General features: G+C 43.9%; 1 protein-coding gene across 6 annotated transcripts in view; it reads left to right on the top strand.

The window, feature by feature from the left end:
• Pard3 (par-3 family cell polarity regulator) overlaps positions 1-23900 on the top strand; it is a 559217-nt gene that overhangs the window by 360761 nt on the left and 174556 nt on the right. For 3 of the 6 annotated variants that reach the window (XM_059263785.1, XM_059263784.1, XM_059263783.1), the window contains exons 20-21: positions 13490-13715; positions 20039-20373. In XM_059263785.1, the coding sequence (XP_059119768.1) occupies positions 13490-13715; positions 20039-20069 (257 nt within the window). In that variant the 3' untranslated portion in view covers positions 20070-20373. Of the gene's footprint in view, positions 1-13489; positions 13716-20038; positions 20374-23900 lie in introns of those variants that run through there. The other 3 variants (XM_059263788.1, XM_059263787.1, XM_059263786.1) reach the window with 1 other exon arrangement.

Raw genomic sequence — 23900 nt, 5'->3', positions numbered from 1 at the left:
GCTCTACCTCTGAGTTACAGCCCCAGCTCTAATTGTCTACCTTTTCTTGTAGCTTTAAGTGCCTGGCATTTCTGATTTCCAGGTTCCTGGAGGCTCACGATAACTATGCTTGTGCAGTTAATTACATTGTGTTGATAGCATTTGAACACCCTGGCCATGTAGTGTGGAATCCAGAGAAGGGAATGAGATTACATTTTAGATTTGAGCATCCAATGTGACTACCCATGTGACTTATCTATAAGGAAAGCTGTGGACTCTACAGCCTGAAGTTAAATCCAAGACCAGAGAACATTTTTGTGGAATGTAAATTACTTTGATTTCCACATTTGGATAGACTACTCCCAGCACACATTCCTGAGGCAGACAGCGGTGGAGAAAGAGCTTTAATAATACATCTTGAGATTTCAAGCAAAATTACATAATTTTTGCCTGTAACGTGTAATATGTTGGGGATGTGAGTATTTCTGACTAATACGCAAAGCACTCCGGGAGAGGATTGCTGCACACTTCCCTGTCCTTTGTCTAACTCTAGACCGAATTTACACTGCAGTCAGCCTGTGGTTTCAGACAGATCCACCTCTCTTGGCAGAGGAAGAGCATGTTTCCTATGCAGCTGCCAGACCTGGTCTCTAAGTTCCTGAGTCCCAGAGTTGTCACTCTGCGGAGTGTCCTCCATTGTAAGGAGGGGGCTTTGTCCTCCCAAGCAGCATTGACTGTTACCTAGAGATTTTATGTCTGATTATGATAGGTGTGTGTTCAACAGAAGATAGAGCACTTTGGCCGCATCAACACACGGTGTACGTGTAATCATGAAGTTTCTTAACCGTTTCCTTGTTCTGGTTAATGTTATTTGAATCCTTTCCTGAACTTCAGTTTTCTCACATGATGATGTGTTCCTCGTTTAAATATAACAGGAGGTGGACTGCGTGTGAACACAGACCTCCTCTGAGTTAGCCAGTTTGCGTAATTAATAAATACATGTAGCCACTGGCTTTCTAAAGAGAAGAGGTTTGCTAGTTCATGGTTCTGAAGGTTGCTGTCTAGAGCTGGGCAACACCATTGCTTTTCACTCTGCAGTGGCCAGCAGATGGCCATGACAGGGATGCATTGGTGGAACAAAACTCCTTCCATTACAAGCCAGGAAGCATTAAACCTGACAGATGGGGCTCCTGAGTCCCCCATCACGGTACCTTCCCAGTGGGCAAAGGACCCCCAACAGACCTGGCTGGTCAAAGGTTCCGCCATCTCCCTTCCAGTAATGACACTACAGAACCAAGTTTCTGATGAAGGGTGCTTGTAAAATTCCCACCTGAACCCAGCCATGCTGAATTCCAGTTCAGCCTCTAGAGTTCTTCACCAATGTGGACATCTGCTTGTACTCCGTCATACAAACTTCCTCCTTTAAAATAATACACAGGAGCCCAGAGAGATGGTTCCATGGGTAAAGGTCTTTGCTACCAAACCTGATAACCTGAGATCCATCCTTGGGACCCCTAGGGTGGAAATAAATTGCCCTCTCACCTCCATATGCTGTATGGCACCCCCACACATACACACACACATGCACACACACACTAAATGTAACTAAACAATTCTATGGTAAATGGCTGGGGATGCGTCTTAATCTGTAGAATGTTGATCTGTCATGAATGAAATCAAGGGTTCCATCCCCAACACTGCATAAACTGGGCATGGCAGTACAGTGCATACTATCTCAACTATATAGTAGGCTTGACTTGAAGTTGGCCTGCTATACTTGAGACCTTTCCCAAGGAAAGGGGGTGGGGAATAGTGCATTGTTAATGGAGAAAGGGTTTATTAACGTGTCTTCATTCACTTGTCTTCAAGAGAAAGAAAACAAATTAGTTGCTAGGTCTGGATGAGCTCATGAGAGATGCTGGGGTATGTGTCCTGACCACACTGCCCTTGCTACTCTACAGAACACTACAGTCCTCAGAAGTCCAACTGTTAATATCTGTCAGACAACAATGCTGAGCATTAAAGATGGAGAGTTAAAACAGCCTTTGGACATTTCAAATAGCAATTGTGTGAAGGAACAGGACAGACATTGATGGGGATTTGGGGGTGTCTAGCAAGGTGGGATTTGGATCAAACTCCTTAATCCCCAGGCCCTTAATTTTTCACCTGTGACTTCAAGGATCTGGGTATCCAGATCTTGAGGTGTGGAGGTGTGTGCTGAGCCTGTGGGCAGCAATAGACCTCCCCAGCCCTCTCATCCTCTTCCCATCTCACTCTTCTGCCTCAGCAGTTGCTTTGCCTACCAACCTCTGTGGAGTGCCCAAAGGCTACCTGTGTCTTCTGCGGTCCTTCATTCCCAGCCTCAGGCTTGGCAAGGCGTGGCCTTCATGAATGTTGGTGAGATTGTAGGTGTTGGGCAAGCCTAGCCACTGCTGGTGTGTAGGAGTCAGCAGAGAGGGAAACGTGATATACAGCATGGCAAGGCCATGTAGGTCTTTCTGGTATGTACTCAATAAGAATCCTTGCTTTCCTTCAAAAGAATAAGGAGTGCTTGACTACTGGTGTCAGGAGATTATCACCTTTACATAAGAATAGGGCAAGAGGGGCTGCAGAGATGGCTCAGCAGTTAAGAGCACTGGGTACTCCTCCAGAAGACCCGTGTTCAATTCCCAGCACCCTCGTGGCAGCTCACAACTGTCTGTAATTCAGCTCCAAGAGCTTTGACACACTTATACAGACATACATGCAGGCAAAACACCAATGCACATGAAATGAAAATAAATAAATAAATTTCAAATAGACTGGGATAGAAAGGGTTTCTCTGCCTTCTGGTGCAAGCTAGGTCAGTGCTCTCATCTCCTCCTCTGCTTTCTAAGCCCCGTCTTTTCCAGAGTCTGGCTGGTGGTCTTTCTGTTACCACAACACTACTCCTGCATCCTACGTGGGCCTGTACCTCAGTGGCTCTGTCTATGCATCCATGTCCTGTAAAGGATAGGGCAGAAGGCACCCCTTTGTGTGACTCTGGTCCAACCACTTGTTGAAATGAAAATGCCGTATCCCCACTGACTATTGCTTGACAGAGGACCATTGTTTGAGCAAAGGGTCTCTGGTTAGGCAGGCAGTCATCCCATGAGGATGTGGGGCCCTTGTAAAAGCCTGTGTGAACCATGGTGTCAGCAGTGGAAAAGGCCCAGGCTGTGGGTGGGGTAGAGCAGATGGTGGGTGAGGAAGTGTCACCAGGAATAATGTGGCCCTTTTCCCTGCTAGCAGCATTGCATGCCCTCAGGAGACACCGTGACTGCTCTTGTCTGCTTGGTCAACCCTCCCAAGAACTATATTCTGTGGTTCCTAGTATTGGAAGCTCTCCACTTGCCTCTCTGCTATTGTACTGAAGTGATGGTGCTTATCAGTAACCCTGAGACTCACTGGGTTGAGACAGGAGGGTCTCGGTGTCCAGGCTAGCCTGGGCTTTATATCTTGAAAAGGAAAAAGGAGAGCGGCATTGCTCAGTTAGTAGAGTGCTGGTGTAGAGCACATGAAGCTCTGGACTCCATCCCAGTGCCACATAAAACCCGGTGCAGTAGCACCTATCTGCAGTCCCGGCGCTCAGAGATAAGAGGCAGGAGGATGAAAAGTTGAGGTTCGTCTTTGACTGTCCAGGGAGTGCCACACCAGTGGGCTATAGAAGACATAACAACAACAACAACAACAGCAAAGAGACTAAAGCGAAAAGTTCAGTGGAAAATAATATCTAAAGTATATTATAGAATCTTCATTTACAACTATTCTTAGAGATAAAAATTAACTGTATTTGTCCCAGATCACATTTAGGGAATAAATGTTAGAATGCCTCTCTTCTGTATCTTGGTCATCTGATTTTTTTCCCCAATGTGAGTTGAATCCCAAAGGGGTAAGCTAATTACTCCAAAGTCATCGTAAAGTGTCTGAGAATGAATTGTAAGCAGTGGTGTCTAGAGCTGATTCAGAGGCTAAAAGTCCCTAATTGGCCAGGGCTGACTTGGCTCATAAGAAAGCCAGCCCCAGAGAACTTCATGGTTACATGCTTTCCAAGGCCACAGGTTGTCAGTGAGACCAGGCCCTGGAGTGAGGGTAGAGGGTACCAGTGGGTACTGCCTGGGTGCAGCCCCTTTGCTCCAAGATCTTTGACCAAGTGCAGAAAGAACTTGGGGACTATTCCTGGGAAGCCATGCATTAGGTTAGTGTGCATAGCCCATGTGAAAGCACCAGGAAGAGTTTGAAGAGGTAGAAACTGGGATAGAGAGATGGCTAGTGGGTAAATGGCCTCCATGTGAAGACTGAGTGCAGTAGCAGACTTCTGTACAGTGCTGGGAAGGAAGAGGAGGAGAGTCTCTGGGGGTCCCAGGCAGCCAGTTCATGAGGTCCAGTGAGAGACCCTCTCAAAAATAAGGTGGAAAGCAATTGAGGACTTCCGGCTTCCACACACAGAGACATGCTTGGATGCAGGAACAGATAAGATCACCGGCAGAGTGCTTATATACAAACAGTACACTAACTCAGGTGAGTGTCAGCTCCTGATAGTGCCAGTGAAGGAAGAAGCTCTGCTCACGTGCTCAGCACTGCACACATTGTGCTGATGCATTTCTCTGGTTAGCATTCTGAATCTCGAACCTTAGTCATCATCTCTCTGCATAGCCGCTTTAGTGCTGTTTTAATTTCCCCTCATGGAATCTGGTGTCATTCCTTTCCACTCAGTCCTGAGCCCTTTTTATTTGACTCTAGAAATGGTTGTTGGGATCTCACTGTCTGGTGTGGATTGACCTAGTAAACGCCAGCCGCGTGCAGTTCTTTTCCTGGGATCAAGGGAATGCATCGCCATGCCCGTCTATCCATAGCACTAAGCAGCTTGCACTGCCCACATGATCTGTGTTGTGTAACAAGTGTCTCCCTCTGTGGTGTGTGTTTCCTTCCAGCCTTCCTTGTGAACACTGCTGTCCCTTCCTTCTTCAACAGTCTTTTTCGTGAACAATCCACTTTCTACTTGTGTGTCTGAAGCTCTGACCATCAGGTAGAATGTGCCATTTTTAGTATAGTTTTGTTGTTGTTGTTGTTGTTATTGTTTCTGCTTTGCAGTGCTGAATATAGGACCTAGAGTCTCATACATGTAGCTAAATGCTCTACCACAAAGCTGACCCCCACACTGAAGTTTTGTTTTAACATTAAGGTTTTCTGTGCATTGCCTGAAATGTGTTATATTTCCTAGATGTTCAAAACACCAGCTTCTGGGAGATAAGCATTCTGATTTCCCAGAAAGGGAGAAATGAACACAATAGCCTTTACAGATCATCTTCAGCCTTCACTATTGAACCCATCTGCACACTTTCATATTGTTTGGTTTTCATTTATAGTCTGTACAGTGACTGAAATCTTCTCTTTGACACAATAATAGTAATTTTGGGGTTATTAAAAACATATGTTGATATTATGCCCACTCATTGCTTAAATTCAAAAGAAAAAATTTGAGACAGAATCTCATATATGCAAAGCTGACCTTGAACTTGCATTATAGCCAAGGATGACCTTAAATTTCTGATCCTCTGCCTCCCAGATGGTGAGATTATGGTTGTGTGCTACCGTGTCCAGTTTATGTGGCACCAAGGCAAACATTGTACCAATCCACTTCCAGATCTGTATCCACCATCTTCAAATGAGATTTTAAATGACAACTTCCAGAGTGGAGTCTTCAGTGCTACTGCTAACATTCTAAGTTTATAAATATTCTATTTGGTAAGAATTGCTGAGGGGAAAACCTTCATGGTCATCCCTATGGGCAGAGAGGATGCGTGACTAACATCACTTTAGTGTGAAAATCAACTGATCACCAAGAATGAATCTGCAAGGGTTGAGCATGTTGAGTGTGTGGGCCTCATGGTGCCTGCTAGCAGGCACCTTGGAGGGAGAATGACCAGTTGTGTAGTTAACGGTCTCCCATTGTCTTTGGGAACATCATGCCTACTATATCTAGAAGACGGATGAAAGAAGTCTAGAAACTACAGAACACATGAACCTTGATCTTTGGGGATAAGTCTTGAGCTGTTTGGAAAGACAATCCTATTGTCTATGTCCCTCTACCCATGTATACTTTATGCTTTTTTTATTTTAATGAAATAAGCTATTTTTACTATAGAGTGTCTTGTGGTCATTCATTTGAACTCTTCTCCTTTGGTAGCACTGTGTATTGTTACCTGTTTCCTTTATGTCCTGCCCCTTCTCAGCCATTATATTGGCTCTTTATTTTGTCAGGTATTGTTTGCATGTTTGAGAAAGGAGTGCATATAGCCCAGGGTGACCTCAAGTACTGGGATCACAGACTCAGTGACTCACCACACTCAGCCTCCATCAGTTATTTTTCCCATTACACACCTCAGAAGAACTGCTTCTGAAGGCTTCACATTTCCTTCCTGTTTTGAACATGTGTGCTCCACCCCACCCCCCACCATGTTCAGAAAAAGCCAGCTATTTTTCTTGCCAAGAGCTCATCATTCTAATGTTAAAAGTCAAGAGTCCAGAACGGCAGATTCTGTTACTCGATACCATCTGCATCACTAGCTGTTCATTTCCCACATCTTTTCTTCCTTTCTTGGAGTCAAAATAGTTAGCTAAAATAAGAACCAATGATAATATTTATGTTCTCAAAGTGTTCAGTTCCTGCAAAGGCTTTGCTGGGCCTTGGAGTCCAGTCCTTGATGATGGCTGTTGCAGCATTATTTATCTCCCACTCATCCATAGAAAGTGGGTGGACAGTTGATTTGCCAAGTTGAGTAGAATTCTCCATTCCGTGTGTGTGTGTGTGTGTGTGTGTGTGTGTGTGTGTGTGTGTGTGTGTGTGTGAATGCATGCACATGTGGCATCTGGGATGGACGGTAGCCTCAAATGTCTTCTTCAGTCCATTTCCATTGAGGCAGGGTCTCTCATATAACCTACAGCTCACCGAAGTTGGCTGTCAGTGAGTTCTAAGGCCATCTTGTCTCCCTGTCCTCAGAGCTGAGATTACAAGTGTGTGTCACTGCACACAGCTTTTTTAAAAACAGGCTGTTCTGGGGGTTGAACTCAGAACTTCATGCTTACACAGCCACCACTTCACCAACTGAGCCTTTCCTGTAGTCCCAACTCCGCATTCTTGCTACCTGATTTTTAACTTATTTAAGGTTAAGTCAAGCTTGTGAAGTTGGTGAGTTGTCCATGAGGAGCTTTATATTTGATGCTCTGTTTTCCCATGGGAATTTTAAGTTGCTTAGGAACCCATGTCTTTATTGTGAAGGTTTTTTTTTTTTTTCTTTTTCTTTGGTTTTTTTGAGACAGGAAATCACTTGGTAGCCCAGGCTGGCCTCGAACTCACAGAGATCCACCTGCCTCTGCCTCCCGAGTGCTGGGATTAAAGGCGTGCGCCACCACTGCCTGGGGTGAAGTTTTTTTAGTCCCTGCATAGATCTTCATACATGAGAATAGGAAACAGCTCCCTAACTCACTAGATAATTACTAGTGCTCTTTAGGCCTTGCCCTCAGAGGAGTGTGTCTATTGAATGAATATAAAATTATGTTATAGGACAGGTGTGCTAGTGTATATCTTTAATCCCAGTATTTGGGAACCAGAGGCAGGTGGATCTCTGAATTCAAGGCCAGCCTGGTCTACAAAATGAGTTCCAGAGCAGCCACGACTACACAGAGAAACCCTGTCTTGAAAAACAGCAGCAAAAGAGGTTCTACTTTTAGTTTTTTATTTCTCTGTTTATGTATCTTCAACAATTTATTTAAATCTAGAAACATTTTCAGAACGGCCTTAAAGAACATAAACAACTGGGCCTTACATTGTTGATACGTAACAATAGATATTTTGCAGTTATTTTAGTGTCTGACTTAGACTGTGTCCGATGGATGATGATACCTTTAGCCCCAGATTAATAGCAACTTTGACTCCACAATGTAAATGATTAGGAGATGCAGTGTTTTATACAGCCAGGCAGCTGTGGGTTTGTTAGCCCCACAACCCATCAGTATCACGAGATCTAGTGTCTTCCCTCCCTGTCTGTTCCTTTGTCCGCAGGGTAGTTTCACAGTTTCCACAGCAGAAGTGAAGAATTCAGTGTGACAGGGCCATGCCTGGTGCAGTGACCTTGGACTCCTGTGTCTGCAGGAGCATAGCTTCTATAGGTTGCTTTAAACTTAATGAATCCAATCCACCCCTTGGATCTTGGTCACATTCTGGGCCCAATCTGAATTCATGGAAGCAGAAAGGGAGAAATGAATTTTGAGTAAGCAACCAGCAAGATCTTGTTACAGCAGCAGCAGCAGCAGCAACCTTGGTCCTCAGTGAGAGGAAACAATGGCTGATAACCATGTGCTGGGAGTCTGCCTGTGAGAGTCCAGTATTTGTGGTAACCAAAGAGATCTATTTCATTCACTGCAGAAGCTGTAGAACTTTGAGCTTCCTCAACAGCTCGAGGCTCTTTTTTTCCATAGCCATGAATGCACAAGTGCTCACACTTTTCTAGACTTTTCAGTGACCCAGTCCTAACATGATACCTTTCAGAGTCGAGGAGCTCAGTTTGTCACGTGGCCTAGAATTTTAATTGAGCCACATTTGCATCTGTTGAAAACATAGTGATTAGGTATGTCTTAATTGCAGAATGACTGGCACATCAAAGGGAATAAGCAGCTTCACAATTTACCTTTTTAAAAAAGGAATGAGCAAGTGTCGTCTTTATAGTAATCACTCAGGAAGGGGCTGAGAGTTCGGTGCCAGGGGCACGTTCAGACGCAGAACTATGGGGAAAACAACAGGGGTTTCTGTTTGCTCAGAAGGAGCTAGCATCTTCTTTTGTACAGGCTGTCTGTAAAGGTCTATAAAGATGAGCAGGATCAAAGTAGAAAATGAGAACATTTATGGTGCATTTAAAATAGTCCATCATTAAATATAAATTCATGATTAGTTCTGTACTGGAGATTATTATAGGAGCAGAACGGAGTGAGTCATTTGCTGCTGATGCATTGCTGGTATTTTCTTAGTAGAATTATTGTTCACATGAGTATTTTGCATTTTCTTAGCTTAAGGGAATAAAATATTTCATACTCCTTATTTTATATAAAGCTAGTCCTAAACATACAGACATAGGTTTTAATCATACCTTCTAACATATCTTTGTCCTAAAATCACATATATGTTTTTCACAAGTTACATGTAACCAATTTATTTGAGCTTTTCTTTTTTTGTAGTGTTTCCACATAGGAGCAGGGTATAGTGGGAAATTCTTTTTGTTCTGAGTTTAAGTATATATAATGTGACTCCATAAAAGAACATCTTATGTTTGTACATATGAAATTCCATATTGCTAAATATTTTTAATTAGTTGGCATTCAAAGACATTGGGTAGATCATCATGCCCCCAGCAGCTTTTCTGTGATGAGGTATTACCTAAATCTGAGTGTTTAGAACAAGATAAAAAGTCCTCAGATGTGCAAGGATCATTTAAACAGTGCATTTGCTTGGGGCAGCAAAGTGAGGTAGGAGTTTTCATTTTATAAAATGAGATTACAAAAGTGAAGTTAATAAATCATTTAATACTTTCTCTGTTTCATCCAATTTAGGAAATAAGTTGTATTACATACATGAGAAAATCATTCTGAATATGGAAAGAATTGGCACAAACATTACTTCAGCATATAGTGAGTTGTGAAGGCACCATGTTTATTCTGTGATGGAGCCAAGAGAAGACATATGCCCCCTGAAGTCCTGCCAAAACTATTAGGCAGAAAACCGACCGTATTGCTACTTATACTCCATTCATGATTTATGATAATGGTTGCTGTGGAAGACTAAATCATTTACATTTATTGAGTTCTTTTTTTTGTTTCAGACATTATAGAGGGTCGTAAAATCTATTAGATGATATACATAGTTCAAATGGTGATAGCACAAGAATATACCTGGAACCTGATAGAGGTAATTCAAGTACAGTGGGTATGTATGCCATAGCTTGATTATGGCTCTTTTTATGAGGCTTTGTTGGAGGGGAGCAGGCATTCTTTTCTGAAGGCAGAGCAATGGTGGTGCCCAGATCCTGGATCCAGGCGTGCTTGGGTAGTCAATGTTCAGGCCAGTATCTTTCATTTCCATAGGCATTGCTTTGTAGCTGCTGTCTGCCTGCCATCTTCATTTCAGGAGTGAAGAGGATGGAGATAGACATATATGGATATTATTTGAGAAGTGTGATGATAAAAGATTGTGCGTTGGATGGAGATTTTAGTAACAATTCATTCCCAAGCAGGACTCATAGAACATCCATCAGCTTCCATTCAGCTCATTACAGTATTTCAGTGTACTTTAGGATTTGAAATTCCTGAGAATTGTTTCCTGGTAATTTGGTCAATTATCACAAATTTGTGACCATATCCATTTCCCAAAGGGCTGAAGTAATGGTCTATGTGGGTAGAACATAGCCATATTCAGAGGTTTGAGGTAGGATCTTGAACTCTGCTAAAAGCTGTAGTTACATTCTCTTAGATTGCTCTTACCTGAAATGACATGTGTGTAGTAAGCTCAAGGGCAACTTGTAGGTGGACTTTTCTGTGTCCCAGCAGCCACTCCCGAATAACCACTTAGAGACTTATTAATTATAAATGCTCAGCTGGTAGCTCAGGCTTGTTATTAGCCAACTCTTATATTTTAAATTAACCCACATTTCTTTTTTTTCCTTTTTTTGGGGGGAGGGGTTGAGATAGGGTTTCTCTGTGTAGCTTTGCGCCTTTCCTGGAACTCGTTTGGTAGCCCAGGCTGGGCTCGAACTCACAGAGTTCGGCCTGGCTCTGCCTCCCAAGTGCTGGAATTAAAGGCCCGGCTAACCCATATTTCTTATCTACTCTCTGCCATGTGGCAGTACCTTCTTTCAACACAGCAGGTTCCTCTTACTTCTCTCTGTGTCTGCCTGAGACTCCTGAGACTCTGCCTGTCTTTTTCCTAGCATCCTCTCAGTTTAGCTTTCTCACCTAACCTCTACCTGTTCAGCTTTTGGCCCATCAGCTTTTTTATTAACCGATGAAAGTAATAAATATTTACAGGGTACAAAGTTTATTCCACAGCAGGAACTGGCCAGGATCATTTTTCCTAGTTATGTGCATATCACAAAAATCACAGCCTTAGTTCATCATTATGTGTAAAAGCTACAGATTCTGTGTGTGACTGAAAATGCTAACTGGCTTCTAACAAAGTCTCTCTGTGAATATGTAAATATTTATATATTCACAGAGAGGAAAAGAAGCAAATTTTCTAAGGTTTTTTTTTTTTGTTTTTTGTTTGTTTTGTTCTTATTGTTTTATTTTGAGACAGGGTTTAATGTAGCTAAGGCTAGCCTCAGTTACTTTATAGCTAGCATAGCTTTTAAAAAGAACTATGTGAGTATGTGTGTGTCAGAAAGTAGGTTTGTGCACATGTAGGTGAAGGTGTCCACAAAGTCCAGAAAGGGGCATCGGATCCCCTGGAGCTAGAGTTAGGTCAAGTGGTTGTGAATAAGTCTATTACCTTTAAATTATGCATATGTATATGGGTATAAGCATATGTGTGGGGTGCCCTTGTAGAACAGAAGCATTGGATTCCTCTGGAGCTTGAGTTACAGGTGGTTGTGAGCCAGCCAGTGTGGTGCTGGGAACCAAACCCAGGTCCTCTGAAAGAGCAGGACCAGTTCTTAACCACTCCACCATCTCTCAGCTCCTGTGTTGAAACTTTCATTGTGTCTAGGGAGTGACTTCCTGAGAGAAGAAATACATTGGCTCCTGTTTTAAGGTGTATGTCCCATGCAAAGAATTCTTCACCCTGCTTTTTGTCCTTTTACTCAACTGCTGTATCTTGAAAAGAATATTAGAGCTTGGGCATGGCCGTGCTATCATTTCATATACTAGGTTCAGATTTTTGAGGATTTAATTAGTAGCAGAAATCTGAGATGCATGGATGAAATCTAGGATGTCCTCTGTGGTCTTAGACTCTTGGTGCTTATATCAGTACCCTGGTGTCCTGTGTCTGGTGGAGAGGTAAGGTTATCAATCTGTTTTGCAGACCAAAGCATTTAGAGAAAGCTTAGTTGTCATATTCTGCTCCATATTGCTATAAGTCCAAGAACATGGATGTATCTTTGTTGAAAGCTGGAAAGAAATTGCCTTAGATTTCAAGAGTGACTTGAAGCCTGCGTAATCTTTACTGTGTGTATTTGAAGGTAGATTTAAGACTGGATCTCAGAACTGATTTCTAATAGTTACTGTTTGCAGGCCTCTGTGTTTCTCCTAACAGTTAAGCTCTTTCAGTAGGAGAAACCTATGTTAGTTTCTTGTCATTCCTTAAAATACAAAACACTGGGAAGGTTGGAGTACACTGGACCATGAGCAGGTTGGCTCGAGGAAGGGCACGTTGTTATCGCTGAGGTCATCTCTAAAGCCAGAAGGAGTGAGTTACTGACTCACCGGTTCTCAGGGATCATCCGCCTCTGCAGCTGTGGAGCAACACTGAGCGGATGGCCTCACTGCTGAAGTGTTGGCCATAGAAGCAGGGTTCTCAGTTCTGTCCCAGGCACCAACATAAAAAGGTGTGCACAGTGGTGTGCCTGTGTGACCTCAGCCCTGAGGAACAGGCAGGAGGATTCCCTAGGACTTACTGGATGTCCATCTAGCCTGCTTAACAAACTCCAGGCTAGTGACAGACACTATCTCAAAATACAAGATGACCAGTGCCTAAGGAACAACACCTGAGGTTGACCTTTGACCTCCTCACATATATACATGTATCCACACCCATACGCCCATGTATACTCATGTGAACACGGATACACACACACACACACACACACACACACACACACACACACACACACACACAAAGAATGTGGGTGATTATTGCATCTACTATGTAATACAGCATTCTTTGTAGCATTTACATGTGGTGCTAGACTTCCACCGTAACCACATAAGGAGAGCCTGAATGGCGACCTGCTGTCTCCAGAAACCAAAAAGTCTCTTCTTCTGTACTCAGAAACCACATGAGTGTATCAGGAAGCTTGGTGCTGGAAGTTTATGCTGACATGGTTGTTGCTAGTCGGTGGGGTTTTTCAGCAGATTAAAGATGGGTACAGGGTGTCTGCAGGATCCTTAACTAAGGGGGAAGTGGCACAGAGGAGGAACAGTTTGCTTATTTTGCTTTTCACTTTGCAAATGTGGGGCACAGCATCCTGCTGGGTCTGTGGGTCCCTGCCGTGCAGACTCTGTGCAGTGAAAAATCCCATGTTTGCATCTCATCTCCATGTGGGATGTGCCTGTGCACCCCCATCACCATATCCCATGTCCCTTCTGATTCTGCCCGTGGTCCCGGTCGATGGGAGGTCCCTTCTGCTGCAGAAACTGGGGGAGAGTGAGGTCCCATGTGCCCTTCAGTGCCTTACTTTGTTCCTGTGGCTCACTGTGTTCCCTCTCTTCTTTCCCTCCCTCTTTCAAGTGGAGGAAGACACAGAAGAAAGCTCGAGGTCGGGGAGGGAGTCTGTGTCCACATCCAGCGATCAGCCTTCCTACTCTCTGGAGAGACAAATGAACGGGAACCCAGAGAAAAGGGACAAGGCGGACAGGAAAAAGGACAAAGGAGGAAAAGAAAAGAAAAAAGACCGGGAGAAGGAGAAGTTGAAAGCCAAGAAGGGAATGCTCAAAGGCTTGGGAGATATGTTCAGGTAAGTATTCTAAGACAAGCAGGAGCTGCCCTGGGCAGTCTTGAGTTGCTCAGCAATGGGATGTATTCCAAAAATGCCTTCTCAGGCACTGTGGTGTGCAAATAGCACAGGGTGCAGAGACAGAGGCCCAGCTGCTATAGCCGGCTACTTGGTGTAGACTCTCATATGATGTGGCACATGACTGTAGGTGACTGAGGTTGACAGGAAGCACCTGTCTGAGGTGAACCGAAATTCTTATCTCCTTTCTGGTCTTAGCTACTGCATTTTTACTTTCTTATCGATTTCACTGTGGTTATTTTGAGCTATTTTAGCAGCCTTCATTGTGGTCTCTTGCCAACCACACAACAGTGGAAAGGAAACAGGGACTCTTTCTTCTTCCCTCTGCCTGCAAAAGGCCCATGGAGAAAAAAGCCTATTAAAGTGTTGTTTGTTCTTTTTGTGTGGGAACAATGGTTCATTATTTAAATTTAACACAGAGCTCAAGTTAGTTGTAGCATTTAAAGGCTCATTAATAACAAGTCTAATAAAAAATGTTACAGATAGAGCTTCAATTAAGCTATGTTGATTAATTTAATACTTATTACTTCAATCTGTAAAGATTTCATTAGATGTAGTCTCTGGCTGTTTCCTGACAGTTGGTTTTGTCCCTAAATTATACTCTAGGGTTACTTAGCATATCATTTTTTACAAATTGCTGCTATACAATAAAAAGACCAAACTGTTGAGAAGTTGCACCAGAATCTGTATCCATGTTCATCTTAGGTGAATTTATAAGATTCAGGTGTGTAATGTTAAATATGGAGGTGGTGAATGCCTCACAGATGAAGCGCTACATACAGCAGCGCAGTGTTTAAACCTGACAGTGTACTGTGCATGCAGCTTCTGACTTTTCAAAATGGAGTTATCCTGCATCATGAGTCTCTTCCCTTGGATTTGCTTTTAATTCTAAAAGGTGAATATGAGATTTTGCTTTCCTAGAATTTCTTGATTTATAGTCCTTGGGTTGACCTCACCCTGAAGGCTACAGATATGGTCTGTGGTCTTCACAGCGGTGTCTTCTGTGCATGTCTGATGGGTCAAGCCTGGGGAAGAATGGGAGTGAAGACTCACATTGACTCCTGTTGGCTTGTTGGTGACCTTGGCTTTAATATATAGAAAGCTGTGTCTTTGCCTCCCACCCCCAGAACCTTGGTGTCCTCGTAGTTTATCATGCAAGTGTTGCTTGTTAATATGCTGCTCTTTCTGACTCTTGTTTTCTCCCTGATCTTTCTTCATTATATTGCATATCACATGCCCATGCATATTTATAAGATGAAATTGTTCTAACTGCTACTAGATTCCAGCTCCTGCGATACTGGAGGAAGCAGGGGGTTCGTTCCACTTCTGCCAAGTGGCAGCTCATGATCTGGCGCCCACACAATACACAGTAATGAGGCTGCCACCTATCAGTAACATCTTGAGGAATCTGCACTGCTGTCTTTCTCAGTTAGACGGGCAGAGGTAGAGGAGACCTGCCCCAGGCATGTGGTCCACTTCAGCCTACAGCTCTCCCCTGAAGTCCTCCTGAAAACTAACAACAGCATGTTCATGTTTCTTCATCAGCAGCATCCACCATGTTCATCCAGGCTCTGTTCCTTTTTAAGATGTATTTGTTTATTTGTTTTATGTATATGAGTGCTCTATGTAAATGTTTACCTTTATGCCAGAAGAGGGCATCAGATCCCACAGTAGATAGTTGTGAACTACCATGTGGTTGCTGGGAATTGAACTCAGGACCTCTGGAAGAGCAGCTAGTGCTCCTAACTGCTGAGCCATCTCTCCTGCCCCAGGCTCTGTTCTTAACGGGGAAATAACAGATGAAGTTCCAACGTGAAGGACTACCTCAATTATAAATGTCCTTTGTCTGCAGCTTGCAGCTCGGGGTTAGGGCTTCCTGCTATGGCTCAGTGGAGGGGGCCATGAGCCCTGAGGAGCAGCCCTCTCTGCTGAGCACCCTAGCAAGCACTCCATGACCTGTCATCTCATTCTGAACCCATCGGCTTACTTGAAGTGAGAGAAGCTCTGTGACAAAGAAGTTGGCCCGTTTGGAAATTCAAAAGTCTACATACTGGCACTAAAGGTTTTGATTTGGTTTTGTGAAACTGAGTTCACATTCTCCCAGTGTTTAAGACTGGCTAGGAAGACAGTCAATCCCAGGCCCATCAACTTTCGTTGGCACCTGGAATTAGCTGCTTGTGGAGTTAGTCCACATTGTCCAGCTTTCAGAAACTGTGCAGAACAGTTGTTCAGTACAACCATTATTAAAAGCAAATTACATTTAAAAATCAAAGGTAATGAATGCTCCATGTTCCTCACTTCCTAATTATTTTCATGTATACTATGATCCCTGCTTTGGAGAGGACTAACAGTAGCCGTGTCTGCAGGCTGTGTGCTCCCGGCTCTTGCAATGTCCAGCGTGGCTTGTGGGCAGCCATACCACTCAGCTCCAAATCAATCATCTTGGGAGGATACAGTTAGGAGGCCAAGGAATCTCACCAGACAGAGGTGGTCTCACTCCACACAGAATACAGGTGGTCTCTGGGTAGGATTGCAGCGTCTTTTCTGCCTGGAACATGGATGAGTTCTAAGTCTACACTATTGCTTCAGTTCTTTCTTGATTATACTCGCATAATCATAAAACAGGCTGTGTGTGTGTGCGCGCGCGCGCGTGTGCATGTTCATGCATATCTAAGTGTACACTAACATGTCCTCTTATCTTGCCTTCCCTCTGTTATTAGAATTTGTGGATCCTCATTAGAGTTCTCAAACATTTTATTGATTTTTTTTTCAAAGATTCATTTTATGTGTTTTATTTTGCTTGCATGTATGTATGTGCACCCTGTGTGCCATGGAGTTCAGAAGAGGGTTCCTGGGTCCTCTAAAACTGGAGATATAGAAAGTTCTGAGCCACCATGTGGGTACTGGGAGTTGAACTCCAGGTCCCCTGCAAAAGCAATAAGTGCTCTTAAGCACTGAGACATCCATCCAACTCCAAGTTTTGAAGCATTTTCAATGGCCTTTTGTGCCTGATGGATTGAGGATTGGAGACTGCTCAACCCTCTGGCTCTTTGGTATTCCCCACCCCCTGCACTCCTTAAACTCCATCTTGAATGTAGTAAAATCTTGAAATGAGTTTCTTCCATTCTCTTTGTTCTTTGAGTGAGGCAAGGATGCAATGCCCTCAGCGCAGTCCATGGCACTTCTAAAAATCAGGTCAGAATGTGTGTATGTGCTTTTCTTCCTGAAGTTTGCAGACGTTCAGAGGTTCAATAGGGTAGCCGATGCAGGACTCATGCACAGTGCAGCTGCGGCTCTCTGTGTATTGTTTTGCTGCTGTTTTGTGGTTTAGATAACAAAAGGAAAAGGCTGAGAGAACAGGAAGATTAGAGGTTGGGAGGCTAGGTTTGGTGGGGGTTCACATGGAGGTCAGAGGACAATCCAGAGTGTCAGTCTTCAACTTTCTTGCTTGAGGCAGGGTCTCTTGTCACTCACCACTGTGCATGCCCAGCCATCTGGTGCGTGAGCTTCTTGGGATTCTCCTGTCTCTGCCTCCCTTGTGCCAGATGTGCACTGAGCCTGTGGATGCACATGACTCTATCTGGCTTTCCATGGGTTCTGGGGATCTGCATATTTGCATATACAGCAAACACTCTACCCACTAAGCTATCTCCCCAGCCCAGGAGTCCAGCTTTTTACTTGATGTAGCTACTTGGACTTTTTTTTGTCCTCAGTTCAGTTTAATTAATGATGCAGTAAGTTTTCTTTCACAATGAGGAAGCCCATAGCTCTCCTCTGCACCCAGGAACACACACACACACACACACACACACACACACACACACACAAGTATTCTTCCTACCATGTGAGTTGCCTGACAATTTTTTAAAGATTTTTTTTTTTATTTTATTTGATTTGTATGGGCATTTTGCCTACATGTATAGATATGTGTACTACATGCATAGATATGTGCACCACATGCATGCCTGATGCAATGATCCCCTGGAACTGGAGTTATAGACAGTTGTGAGCTGCTTTGTGGGTGCTAGGAATTGAACTTGAGCTCTCTAGAGGAGCAGCCAGTGCTCTTAAGCACTGAGCCATCTCTCCAGCCCCAGTTTTGATTAAATATAATGTGGGTCAAACATAGGGACAGTGAGCCAGGCATAGTAGCACATGCCGTTAATCCCAGCCTTTGAGAGGAAGAGGCAGGCAGATCTCTGTGAGTTTGAAGCCAGTCTCTTCTACATAGTGAGTTCCAGGACAGCAGGGCTATAGAGAAAGACCCTGTCTCAGAAGAAAACAAAACAAAACAAAACAAAACCAAAAACAAACAAACAAAGAAAAAAAAACAAAGCAAAACAAAACATCAGAGGATACTGTATTTTAAGAAGCCACTTACAAAATGGATGATGGGTCTTCATCCACTGCCATATCCTGGCCATATGGCTTTCTAGTTCTCATTTGGAAGGGTCACAAATATGCTTTAAGTGTTGACAAATAGCTCATATGAATCCCTCTTCAGTTTGCCGGTTAGAGAGTTTGTGGCGTATGAAAGCTAGCTGGCTTGTGCTAGTTTTAAGTCACTAATTTAAATTGATAAAGACTCCAGTAGCGAATGCAGAGTGCCTTCTGTTTGTGTTAGCTTCTCATATACATGGCATCTTCTTTGGCATACCCACCTTAATACAGGTAGATTTGTATGTGAGAGACCCGAGCAGGTAAGCGGGGTGCCTGAATGTAATTGTCCTGTGTCCTGTGTCCTGTGTGTGAAGTGCCCGTATCAGGGGAGGTTTGAGGTTTAGAGGAGGCGAATGTTGGATTCTCAGATACCAGACTATAAAACATTCCTGAGAACTCCGCTGCTTCCTGTGGTTTCACTGTAGAAGGAATGAGGAGAGAGGTATTGGCCAATGAGTTTCACTGCACCTGTAGGGGTAGCAGCAGCATTTTGAACCATGTTTCGGCCTTGGTCTCCATCTTGGCAATGATATTATCATCAAGATAGTGAAACCCTGTCTTACAGATATTAATAATTAAGGGATGTTGTTGCCCTTTTATCTGTTTGGTATGCTTTGTTGGAAAACTGGATCCATTGTCATTTGACTATTGCAAACCATAGCTGTCCCCAACTGAAGGATCTTCGCAATGACCTGACTATACATGTCTCCATGTTATTACTCTTTGTGTTATTTGTTTGTTTATTTTGCATGGGTGTGTAGGTAGGCTTTGGTGGTTATATGCATGTGGGGTGTGTGTGTGTGTGTGTGTGTGTGTGTGTGTGTGTATGTGTGTGAAAATGGGGGGGGGCTGTGTGTGTGCATACAGAACCAAATGGTCAGCATTGAGTGTCTTCTTCAATAGTTTCTCTACATTATTGTTTCAATATCCATATTGAGACAGAGTCTCTTACTGGGACTAGGAGCTTGCTGTTTTAACTGGACTGACGGTTAAGTGAAGGCCCAAGATCCTCATTTCTTCCCTTCCTCAGCATTGGGATTATTGGCTTGTGCAGCCAAGACCAGCTTTTTACATGGGTGCTGAGCTTATATGGAAGGACCTTTACCCATTGATCCATGTTCCTGGACCCTTGTTTGTTTTGTAAGACAGGATCTTGCTATGAGGCCCAGGTTGGCCTTGAACTTGCAAACCTCCTCTGTTTCCTGCTTCTGCTTTTCCAGTGCTGGGATGGCAGGTGTGTGCCACCATGCCCAGCTGAGATTTATGTCAGTGAACATATGTCACTGTGGGAAACAAGAACAAAAGTAACACTTCAATCTTTCTTTAAATTTTTAAAAATTTACTGTGTGTGTGTGTGTGTGTGTGTGTGTGTGTGTGTGTGGACATGCATGCAATGGCTCATGTGTGGAAGTCCGAGGACACCTTGTGAGAGTCAGTTCTCTCTATGTGAGTCCTGGGGATGTAATTCAGGTCATCAGGATTGGCAGCAAGCACTTTTCCTCACTGAGCCATCTCACTAATGCTGCAATTTTACTAAAATTGAATCTTCCAGTTACAGTTAAAACCATCACCCAGAACTTGTGACATTGCTTGACTTGGGTCCGGAAGAGAGCATAGATAATCAGGTTTGAGACGTTGTCTAGGTGACATCAGACACACGGCTAGAGCTTGCTCTTAGAAAACCATCATTTAGGATCGTAGGGACCGACCTGGACCTTCATTGGTGTGGTGTGGACGGGCCATGTTGGGCTTACAGGGAAGAGCAGTACATGTGGCGGCTCCCTCGCTGTGCTTACTAACCTTGTCTGTACGTGTTTCTCATCCAGCCTGGCCAAACTGAAGCCGGAGAAGAGATGAACAGCATCCCAGATTCAAACTGTCTTGAGCAGCACACATTGCACAATTGGTTTTTAGAAGCGTGGTGGCTGGGCTGGGCCTCAGTCTAGAGTGCCTGCCTTGTGTGCACAGAACCCTGGGCTCAACCCCCAGAACCCTAAAAACTGGGTGTGGTGGTGCATGCCTGTACTCCCAGCACCTGGGACGTGAAGGCGGGAGGATCAGAAGTTCAAGGTCATCCTCCACTACATAGTGAGTTCGAGGCCAGCCTGGGATACACGAAATGTGCCTCAAAGAATCAAACAATAAATTTACTTTCAATGAATTCTTAGTGGCTGTTGACGAGTTTTGTTTATGCCATCAGTTTGGATGCTTTAGTGATTTCTATTATAGTCAATTTGGAACTTTTGATACTGATTTCATGCTTGGGGGTTAAAATTGCTGCTTCAGAAGGCAGAGATGTGGGTTTTTTCCCCCCCTCTCAGGTGTTTTTGTTTTGTTTTGCTTTATTTTGTTTTTCAGTTATCCCCTTTTCTTAGTGGATGCGCATAGCCCTGGTGTCTTTAGAAGTCATGAGCAGGTACCAATTGGATGTTAGAGTCACTGCTTCTGAGATAAAGTACCGCTAAGAGGGCGCAAGTTCAGTCTCCCACAAAGCTTAGCAGCAAGGGGGAACCCTGGCCTGGGTTGGGGAGCAGGACTGGATTGAGTAGTGTGAATGGCAGTCATCTGCTCCCTGGGGATAAAAAGAAAGATGCAGAGACCAGTAACCAAATGGTTGGGGCTGAAGGGACCTCTTGGCAGGGGTCAGTCCCTTAGTTGGTTAAAAGGTCCAGATAAAAAAGCAGCTAAGAGAAGAGCTTTTAGGGTGGCATTATTGGCAGCTTCTTCCCGTGCTCCATAGTAGACCCATCTGTCCCCAGCATTGTAGAGAGCATGGGATGGAGAAGGGCACACTCAGGAGTGTTTCTAGGGAGAGCTACCTGGCCCAGCATGCTGTGTTCGTGTGGTGGAGCCCAGCTGTCTCCTGTTTAAGATGAAGCTGGCTGTCCTGTCAGAAGCTATTAGTCTTCCTCTCTCCATTGTTCATGTCCCTAGAGCTCTCAGACGCAGACACTTGCTTCTGTTCCCTGAGAATGTGGGAACTGTATGTCCATGAGCATGATCGTGTTGATGGAAGCCCTTCAGTAAAGGCTGGCCTGGAGTCAGTTTGGATGAGAAAGACCTTGGCACCTCTCTGCCTCTGTGGAAGTGTATAGATAGCCTCCAGTTCACCCAGGAAGACCCTCACCTGGACCTAAGAAGCAGCTAGTGCAGGTGCCATTGAAAAACCAACAATGCCTGACTTTTAAGGCACAGGCCTAATTGCCACGTGGATAAAAGGGACCAGTTTCACATTGGTGGATGCTGCAGGCCACAGGAATATATCATAAGAACTCAGTTGGTTATGGCAAAGTCACTACCTGGAGGAATCAGGGAATTCCTCCAGAGGAAGCCAAATCCCAAGGAGTTTTTGGTGTTACTTGGCTTGTTATATATCAGCTGTATTCTGTTATAAAAATCATGTGTGCCTTCATAGTTTTCCCAATTGACTTTTCCCTAAGAAGGGCTAACAATGTGGACTGATCACTCTCTAGACATACACATTCAAGGCATTTGGAGAATAGCCTCAGGAAAGGCTTTTTCTGGAATCAGATATCTCCCCTAGCCACTTTCAAGGACTAAAGGAGACACCGCCTAGGTGGTCTCCCAACTTCCGAGGACTAACAGTGATAACCACCCACAGGTGATTCTTCTGACTTAAGGTAAATTCCACAAGGAGACACCGCTGACGTGTTTGCCCAATTTCTGAGGACTAACAGTGATAACAGCCCACATACAAGTCTCCTGACTTAAGGTAAATTCGACAAGGAGACACCGCCTAGGAGAGGTGGACGTTAAGTAATAGCTTTACACAATTTAGCTCGGACCCCTCTCTTTATATACTAGGACTTCCAGGGCAGAGGACGGAGAACAGGAAAGAGAATGGAAGAACTAGATGGGTAAGAACTTGAGAGGAACAAACTGAGATGGGGAAGAATTAGACTGAAGGGCTAGAGGAGAGTACTAGAGGAACGAGATGGAAGATGAGGAAGAGTCAGATGGGGAAGTACTAGCTGGGTAAGAACAAGATGAAAAGGACCTAGATGAGGCAGAGTTAAGACAAGAGAATTAAGGTAGAACTTAGAGGAAGCAGTAGATAAATATAGAGAGAAATCAGCCAAGAAAGGAGCTAGACAAGAGAACAGAACTGAAGCTGGGTATAAAGGATGTTATGCCAGAGGAATTAAAGCAAGTGGACTATAGAGCTCGGTGTGCTGAGATTCTATTTCCTGAAAATAGTCCTCGCCGTTAGTAGTTCTCTCTCCTGAGCCCCTGGGATGTATAATATTAAGGCTGGTCCCTCTAATATTATACAAAAGGTGGAATTAGATGGTGGCCTGTGCATTCCTCTGGACATTTAAGGACTGCAGTTAAAAACACATTCATACAGGGAGGGAGTCTAGTTCAGCTGGTAGAGTGCCTGCCTAGCATGCACGAAGCCCTGGGCACAACCCCCAGCACCTCATAAACCTGGCGTGGTGGTGCACACCTGTAAGTTCAGGACTCAGGAGTTTAAGGTCAGCCTTGCTTACATAGTGAGCTCAGAACCAGCCTGGGATACATGAGCCCCCGTCTCAAAAAGATGAAAAATAAATAATAAAACAGAAAATATATCTACAAAATGGCCCTTGTAAACAAAACACAGAGTGACGCCTTGAATTGGAAATAACTAGAATAGAGACTTTTTTTCATTGTATTTTTAAATTTTTTTATTATTATTTTATTTTTTTTCTATTATCAGCTTGGTACAGTACAAATTCTTATCCTAATAGTGAAATGTTTCACTGAAGCTTACCCAGTGATTGAGTAAAACCAAAATTTATTATAAGCCACAGTCATCCTAGGGTCCCCCCTGGCTATGTATCCTCCCTGGATCTGTGGGTTGCAATCTGGTTGTTCTTTGCTTTATATCTAGTATCCACTTATGAGTGAGTACATACCATGTTTGTCCTTCGGGGTAAAGAGCTAAACAGAGAATTCTCATTGTATTTTTGTCTATTCATTTTTATTGTCCCCATGACAGAGAATAACCTTGTGTTATAATTGCCCAAAGTGGGGAAGTTTTCTTGAGCTGAGTTCTAAATCTGTAAATCCGAAGGACTTAGACTGTATACTGCCTTTAATTCAGATCAGAACAGGTTTCCTGTTTCTTTTTTTTTTTTTTTTTTTTTTTTCCGGTTTTTCGAGACAGGGTTTCTCTGTGTAGCTTTGCGCCTTTCCTGGAACTCACTTGGTAGCCCAGGCTGGCCTCGAACTCACAGAGATCCACCTGGCTCTGCCTCCCGAGTGCTGGGATTAAAGGCGTGCGCCACCACCGCCCGGCAGGTTTCCTGTTTCTTAACCCTGGAAAATAAGTGTTAGACTGGCCTGTTAGCAGTGGTAAGTTCCTTCTCGTCAGAACGTTTAAATGGCGTTCCCTAACACCCACGGTGCTCACGGCCCCAATGCTGCCTGCCTGGAGCAGTGAGGTGGTACAGAGCTGACAGCTGCTGTCCTCTGCAGACCTACCGTGCGAATATAGAAAGTCCGCCATCAGGAGGGCGACACCTGCTTCATAGTCCCCGGACAGCAAACCTTTCTGTAAAAGGAATTTTTGACAGTTCCGAGATGCTAAGTCAATTTCAGTCCTAGACGCTGTAGAAAATGGAATCTTTTCCCTGCCATTGACGTGAAAATTGAAGGCTAGTGACTATTCACTTTCTAATAACG

The sequence above is a fragment of the Peromyscus eremicus genome, chromosome 5, assembly GCF_949786415.1.
Source record: "Peromyscus eremicus chromosome 5, PerEre_H2_v1, whole genome shotgun sequence".
In the NCBI taxonomy this organism is placed as follows: Eukaryota; Metazoa; Chordata; class Mammalia; order Rodentia; family Cricetidae; genus Peromyscus; species Peromyscus eremicus.
This window is presented reverse-complemented; position numbering and strand designations above follow the sequence as displayed.